This window comes from Gymnoscopelus braueri (assembly GCF_963280865.1).
Source record: "Gymnoscopelus braueri genome assembly, chromosome: 1".
NCBI classification, from domain to species: Eukaryota; Metazoa; Chordata; class Actinopteri; order Myctophiformes; family Myctophidae; genus Gymnoscopelus; species Gymnoscopelus braueri.
The window spans coordinates 47,239,341-47,247,056 of record NC_137603.1 but is presented as its reverse complement, the minus strand read 5'-3'; the positions used below and the strand labels follow the sequence as shown (position 1 = coordinate 47,247,056).

Genomic DNA, 7,716 nt, shown 5'->3' with positions numbered 1-7,716 from the left:
TTGAGGTGCATCAGTCTATTTGACATTGTTTTTCATTGCAGACTCAAAGACAGAAGGAACAGTGAAAAGGGTGCGTAGCATGAAGGTTAAAGTGGCATTTTTGGTGCTTCTCTCATAAACCGATTAGCGGTCAACTAGTCTGGTGGTGTTTCATGATGTCACTATGACGGGATGTGAGTGTGTGTGTGTGTGTGTGTGTGTGTGTGTGTGTGTGTGTGTGTGTGTGTGTGTGTGTGTGTGTGTGTGTGTGTGTGTGTGTGCGTGCGTGCGTGCGTGCGTGCGTGCGTGCGTGCGTGCGTGTGTGTGTGGGGGGGGGGGGCTCTCTGTTGGGCGACTCTATGAAAAGAAACTTTCCCAGACGGACACACAGGACAGTCTACTCTACAGTCTTTCATAGCTATCTGGATGCAGGACAGACAGACAGACTTACAAACTAGGTATAATAATAACATTGGCATCGCCTCGGTTTTCCGCTGTACAGTCAGCGGTGTATCATCAAACTGTGTTATGGTTTGGAATTATGGAAACAAAAGCTGGAAAAGTACGGATATCACTTTATTCACGTCAGAAGCCGATTAGCAGCGCATTGATCACGGAGAATGGCAGTTGAACAAACTTAAATCGCCTGCCATCGGACCTCCAACCTGCTGCTCCCATGCCAATGCCTCCGCGGGGCGGTGGAGGATACAAAGCACCCTCCGTGTCCCCGCAGCCCCCTGTCCCGCCGAGGAGGCTCCGAAGTCGGGAGAAGTGTTCCGGCAGGAGCCGGCGGTCTGGAGCCGGTGGAGGAGGAGGGGAGAGGCGGGTAAAGTGTGTGCTGGTCGGGGACGGAGCGGTGGGGAAAACCAGCCTGGTTGTCAGCTACACTACCAATGGTTATCCCACGGAATATGTCCCCACAGCCTTTGACAACTTCTCAGGTAAAAACAGACAACATAGACTAGCTGGAGGAGAACTCCTTCTAACGCTATGGACCAGAGCTACACTAGTCAGTATGTTGATTAAAATAATATATTGCTGTATATTTGCTGTATATATTATTTTCTCCGCCAGGCCAAAGGCGTGGCAGAGATTATGTTTTTGGGCACTGTGTGTGTGTGTGTGTGTGTGTGTGTGTCTGTGTGTGTGTGTGTGTGACCAGCTAATCTCCGGCACCGTTGGGCAGCGGAACTGTGCGAATTTTAAGTAAAAGTAGCCCTGAAACATGACTGTCATACCATGACAGTCATGGAGTTCCTGGTTTTCGATTTTTTGACATTGCCAACTCTCACATGTACTTAAACGTTCAGGTTTCAAATATAAAGTGCTTACCCAAGTGCCACGGATGTTACAAGGCGATCCGTACCGTGATAAGTACCTGTATCTCCTGTATTGTTCAATAAAAAGCATTTTAATCCCATCGCCGGCCATTATTTTAATTTTTTTTGGTAATGTATCAGAGTGCAATACACCTCCCAACCATTAGTGTCGCATAGTTGAAAGCAACGGAAAAAAATTGGAGAAAATGGTTGGGGATTAAAATGCTTTTTATTAAACAATACGGGAGATACGGGTACTTATCGCGGGTCGGATCAACTTGTAACATCCGTGGCTCGTGGGTAAGCACTTTATATTTGAAATCTGAACGTTTATGTACATGTGAGAGTTGTCAATGTAGGCTAACTCATTTAATGTAAATTAAAAAACCAGGAACTCTCGGTTCCATGACGATGATGTGAACCATGGCTAGAGGCCAAGGAAAAACCTTTGCCCTCATTTTTTACATCTGCCTTTTATAGCGCCACTAGGAGGCCGATTTATGTAAAACACATTTTTTGATATTACTCCTTCAGATTGTATCCAAATTTCATGCAAATCGGTACACATAATCCCTATAGTCATGTGATCAAGACGAATTTGTTTGAATTTTTATATTCCATCCTGATTGGCTAAGATTGACATCTAAAGTTTGCAGGAGTGGCCTGTTTTGAACAAAATGCCTGAAATCGTGAACGCAGCGTCCGATTGCGGTTAAACTTTTCAAGCACATTTGCACTACATTGAGGAACAAATGCCACCCTTTTGACATTGCCCTATTATAGAGCCACCAGGAGGCCGCTTTTTGCAAAACTATTTTTTTTATATTACTCCTAGCCTACAGATTTTGTCCAAACATCACGCAAATCTGTACACATTATCTCTATAGTCATGTGATCAAGACAGATCTGTCCGATTCTTCATATTCCATCAACATTGCTGGCCCACAATAACCTACCTGCCCTGGCGGAGACCTGTGCTCCGATGAGCACTTTTTCTAGTTTTCATCTGTGTCTTATAACGTTTTGACTGAGGTATTAAAGAAAATGTATATCTTTGAAAATGATAGACTATGTCCAGGATTAGAGCGCAGGTGCGTGCGCTTAATTAATGATGGGTTCAGTTGTTATTGACCCCCCCCCCCCCCCTCTCCCTCCCTGCCTCCAGCGGTGGTATCAGTAGATGGGCAACCGGTCAAACTTCAGCTTTGTGACACCGCTGGACAGGTCAGTAACACACACACACACACACACACACACACACACACACACACACACACACACACACACACACACACACACACACACACACTGCTTGCCTTCACATTATTACCTGTTTAACTGATTTGTTCTTTCTTTATGTGAAGTCTATAGATGGAATGTGGAGCGTGTATTCTATCATAATAGAGGCTTACTTAATATTTATATTAGGATATGGAAAAAGAGAGGTTGTTGCTGTGACAATATAGCAATGAAACACAGAGATAACAAGGGTATAAATAGTCATAAGTATCTATCTGCAAATGTTGTTACGGACAATACAAAGAAAATATTAATTTGTATCTACAAAATGCAATGAAAACCTTCTACTCCTTGTATTCAGAACTCATTCAAAGATTTTGTGAAGAATAGTGTCTCTAGCTAGTGAAAATAAATAATCCATTTTGATGCCTGAGATACCCCAGCACACACGCACAGACACACACACAGACACACACACACACAGACACACACGCGCGCACGCACGCACGCACGCACACACACACACACACACACACACACACACACACACACACACACACACACACACACACACACACACACACACACACACACACACACACACACACACACACACACACACACACACACACACACACACACACACACACACACACACGCACAGCCTCTGCCCAAGCTAACTAGTTACACCTGATTTATACTTGTACTTATACTTGTTATACCAAATCTACAGGTTCACAACACGTTGCGAGCTATTTTTGGTGTACAACACCGGTGCTTAACTAAGTATAAATCAGGCTTTATAGTTCCGAATGAAGATTGTCATGATCATGGTCTCCTCAGGAAGTGCCATGCACATGCTGACTGATGGAAAAGATGGGCGGATGTCAGGGAGAGGAAATGTGCAAAGAGATTAGATGAGAGAGAAAGAGTGGAAAAATAGGACATTACAGAGGAAGGGTGAGTGACTGTGAGGGAAGCTGAAGAACACATAATGAAACGCCTTTTTTCAGGCCGATACATGTACTGTACACATAAGAGGACATACATAACAAAAACAATCATTCCACAAAAATACAAACATCACAGGGGACAGCTTTGTGCACAATATGGAGAGGGAAAAGCTGAAGCAAGCCCTGAAACCTAATTCAGTGCCAGAATCTAAGCTCGTTATTTTTAGTTTCATTCTTACTGAGGTTGCTTGCCTCAGGGATCAACACATGTTTAATGATCTTATCTTAATTTATATTTCTTCTTAAAGCAAATGTCTCTCCCTGACAGTAACTGATTTTCAAAATGATTTTCAACCATAACATCACGTTGGTAGCTTGAAAATCTGTTATTCTCTCCCTCACTTTAATCAGTTATTCTCTCCCTCACTTTCTTTTATTTTTCTGCTCTCTGCCCCCAATCTTCTTCACACATTCAATTTTCTTTTACCCCTCTCTACCTCTTAGCTATTTGATTGCTAGTTGCCACTGTGCTTCTCCAATCCAGATTCACAGGCTTCAAATGTAGTGTTAATGGTCATACAAGTTCCTTGCATTCAACCCTCTCACTCATGCCCTTTCTCCCATCCCATCAACAGGATGAGTTTGATAAGCTGCGGCCTCTTTGCTACACCAACACCGATGTCTTCCTGCTGTGCTTCAGCGTGGTTAGCCCTGCTTCCTTCCAGAATGTTCCTGAAAAGTGGGTTCCAGAGATCCGCAGACATGCTCCCCTCGCCCCACTGGTCCTGGTGGGGACTCAGTGTGACCTCAGAGAAGATGTTAAGGTGTCTTTGCATTTTCTGTTCCTAAGAATTGTTGAGGAGGCCGAGGGTGATGAGCTATCCATGATCATGTTAGATTTTGGGGAATGAACGTGCCATGTTAAGCTTCACAGACAATTTGGAGCCAATCCTTTCTTATTTTTGTGTTCAATCATTTGGAAAACTAAATTGTGTTAACAACAGATATCAGAGAGGACATCACTAGTGCAATCTGCCCACAATGTTGTTGTACTGCAGTTGATCTATTGTAATACAACAAATGCACCATTATCTTAAAGAAACCTCACATATCCAGAGGCTTTAATTACTTTTTATTGACATAGCCTGGCCTCTGTATCACAAAATGATGTATTAGACTGGGGGTCAATGTTCTTTGATCATTCTTAACAAAAAGACAAAATTGGTCAAGCAAGGCTTTTTTGACACCTGTAATAGCACAATGCCATCTTATCTGAAATGATCTTTGGCGGTATTATCTCCTATGTTTAGGTTCTTATTGAGCTGGCTAAGTACCGAGAACAGCCTGTGGACCTGGGGGATGCCAAGGACTGTGCGGTGGAGATCGGAGCAGTGGCTTACATGGAATGCTCCTCTCTGACCCAGAAGAACCTGAAAGAAGTATTTGACGCTGCCATACTGGCGAGCCTACAGAACTACACCTCACACAGTGCCTCAGGAGGGAAACAGAAACAACAGAGACAGCAGAGGAAGACACCTGATAAGATGAAGAATCTGTCCAAGTCATGGTGGAAGAGGTACTGCTGTGTGGCCTAGAATGGACCTGTGATACATTTGGCACTTGGTTGGTATACTTGGGATTAAGACTTGTTTGGTTCCACCAGAAGCTGTTGTGGGGAAGTCATTCAACTACTGCTCAATCCAGAACCTCAGACCCAGGACCGTCCTGGATCTGAGCTGAGATTTGTTCCTGTTTCTGAATTGATTCTCCCTGGATATTATCTGCTACTGAGCATAGTCTGCTTCAGTGTAGTAGACTCTGGATACTGAACTATACCTCCTTTACGCCGTATGGCAAAGAATGGATGTGTGATTCTTATGGCTACAAACATAAATGTGGTCCTTTTTTATAAATAATAAGTCCACTACTGGGAGAAGTACTGCTGTGTGATCCAGAATGGAACCTCTAAACTTGGGTAGGTATAGACTGGTTCTTGTAGAACCTGTTAAATGCATGGTGGGAATAGTATCCCTAGAGTGGCTGATATTCTATACATGGCATGTATTTCATACACAGCCATAGAACACTCTATTTTCGTGGAGGGATTAATCTTGGCCGCATTCTAATTTGTAGCACTCCCTGTGTGCTCTACTCACCCAGTAATTACACAATAATCACATGAATGTTGTCCATGTGAATCTTGTGGAAACGTGGAGATATTTTTATGAATACACATTTTCTGCCAGAACTTGCAAATTGATATGATACCAGATGACCAGAGCTGACTCCAAGTCGCAGAAATTTATTATTGGGTGAGTACACACGATGCGCTACAAATTAGAATGTAGCTGAGATGGAGCCTGTATGAAAATGCATGGAGTGTTCTATGACTGTGTGGAATACATGCAATGTATGGAATATCAGCATTCTAGGGCAACGGTGGAAGAGATGCTGTTATCTCTAAGAATGGTTCTAAGACAGTATCTGGTCTGGATCTGCACAAAAGGCTTTGTGGTCTGGAATGACCTGGCCCTGACTGTTTAGACTGTTTTCCTGGTAGGCATGTGGGATGGAGTAACCTGATGAGACCTGTAGGGAACTTTGACTGTCTGTGTGGGATCTAAACTGCTGCCGTGGCCTAAATAAGTCTCTGGACTGTTTTATCCAAACTAGTTTTTAACCTGGTTCTAATTTTAGCCTGGTACCAAATGGAGATTTACATATACTGTACGATGTACTGTTGCCAGAACTAGAGTAGTTCTAAGACCAAGCCTGGTCTGCATGTACGTTATAACACTTCTTTTTAAATTCTCCAAACCAGATTTGATCATTTCATAGCTAAATATCTGAGACAGTCAGCAAATAAATCCCTTGGCTGTTACTCAAACTGGGTTTAATCTAGCTCTAATAGAACCTGTCCAAGCAGCGAAAGACTTACATTAACATGGCCCGAAATGAACCCAGGCCAACTACAACTTTTTTGTTTAATCCTGTTTTTAATCAGGGATGAGATTCAGCCTCAGCATCTTTCTCCACTTTAGAAAGGTTTGCATGATTGGAAGCCTGTGGCTGAGATACACCAGTACAAAATGGCTTTTGGTTGTGCAAAAGTTGTTGAACAATAGTCGGCAGTATTAGCTCCAGGCAAGAATGTGACAGCATCCATTTTACAGAACCACCAGTATTGTTCTTAACAACATCCCTTCACAAATTATGCTATTGAATACATCCAAAGTATCTGTCATTGTGAAGGTCATTCCTGTAGGGGTTAAATCAGGGTTATAGTGATAGCTGAGGTAGAAATTCCGCCATCCTGCATCTATCCTGCAAAAAAAAAAAAAGACTTCCTTCTAGGGGTGGAGCAGCAATGTTGCAGCGGAACAACAAGCAGGCAAAAGCTGGACTTCTATGGCGGCTAATATGTCTGTGGAAATGTTTATTATTAGATCTGTAAATCATTTCATCATGGTTATGAATTCATTAATAGAATGCCTGGATATTGTTTATAATTTGTGAAATTCTTATTCCATGATCTGCTTGATGGCTTGTGATCTGCCATCACAATAATTATGTGGAAGAAACACATAATTTATGATACTAGTTTGCTGCAAACCAGTATCAAAAAGGTTTTCAACATTTTAACTCGTTGAGCCATGATTCAATAAATGCCCTGATAATCAAATTGCCTTAAATGTGTGCTATAAGTGTCCACACAAATAATTTTTTAACATCTTCACCAAGTGAAGAAGAATTTATAAGATACTTACTTTGAATACAATAACCTCATGCATATCCAAAACTGTGATTAATGAATTAGGTACATACCATTCATCACAATAACCAGAGAACCTTCTTCCGCTATTGATAAATATTACAATATGTGTATATTTATGGATAATCACATACGGTAGCTATATTACATGATGTACAATGATGTGTATCACATGAATGGAAACAGAATGTCAAACCAGAACTGCTTTTCAGCAGTATTTCAGAGATCAGACTTTATAAATACTTTGTAGTGTTAACAAAGCTGTACACTATATTTGAAAATGATACGATTGCAATGATAGATGATAAATATGGATACATTGTCCAGTCCTATTGTGCCTTTTGCTAGAGCCAGACAAATACACTACATAATGTTAGAGTGTCTGGGGGAACTAAACGGCATTGCATTTTACAGTGTATATCATTCAAGGTCAGTGGTTGTCAGGGTACTCAGA

General features: G+C 42.0%; 1 protein-coding gene across 1 annotated transcript in view; it reads left to right on the top strand.

The window, feature by feature from the left end:
- The first annotated feature begins 374 nt into the window (after positions 1-374).
- Positions 375-7,716, top strand: part of rhoua (ras homolog family member Ua) — an 8,280-nt gene continuing 938 nt past the window's right edge. Inside the window, exons 1-4 of the mRNA XM_080424590.1 lie at positions 375-920; positions 2,464-2,522; positions 4,126-4,314; positions 4,801-7,716. The exon at positions 4,801-7,716 is cut by the window's right edge and continues 938 nt beyond it. Coding sequence (XP_080280716.1) covers positions 656-920; positions 2,464-2,522; positions 4,126-4,314; positions 4,801-5,085 — 798 coding nt within the window. The 5' untranslated portion in view covers positions 375-655 and the 3' untranslated portion in view covers positions 5,086-7,716. The remainder of the gene's footprint in view (positions 921-2,463; positions 2,523-4,125; positions 4,315-4,800) is intronic.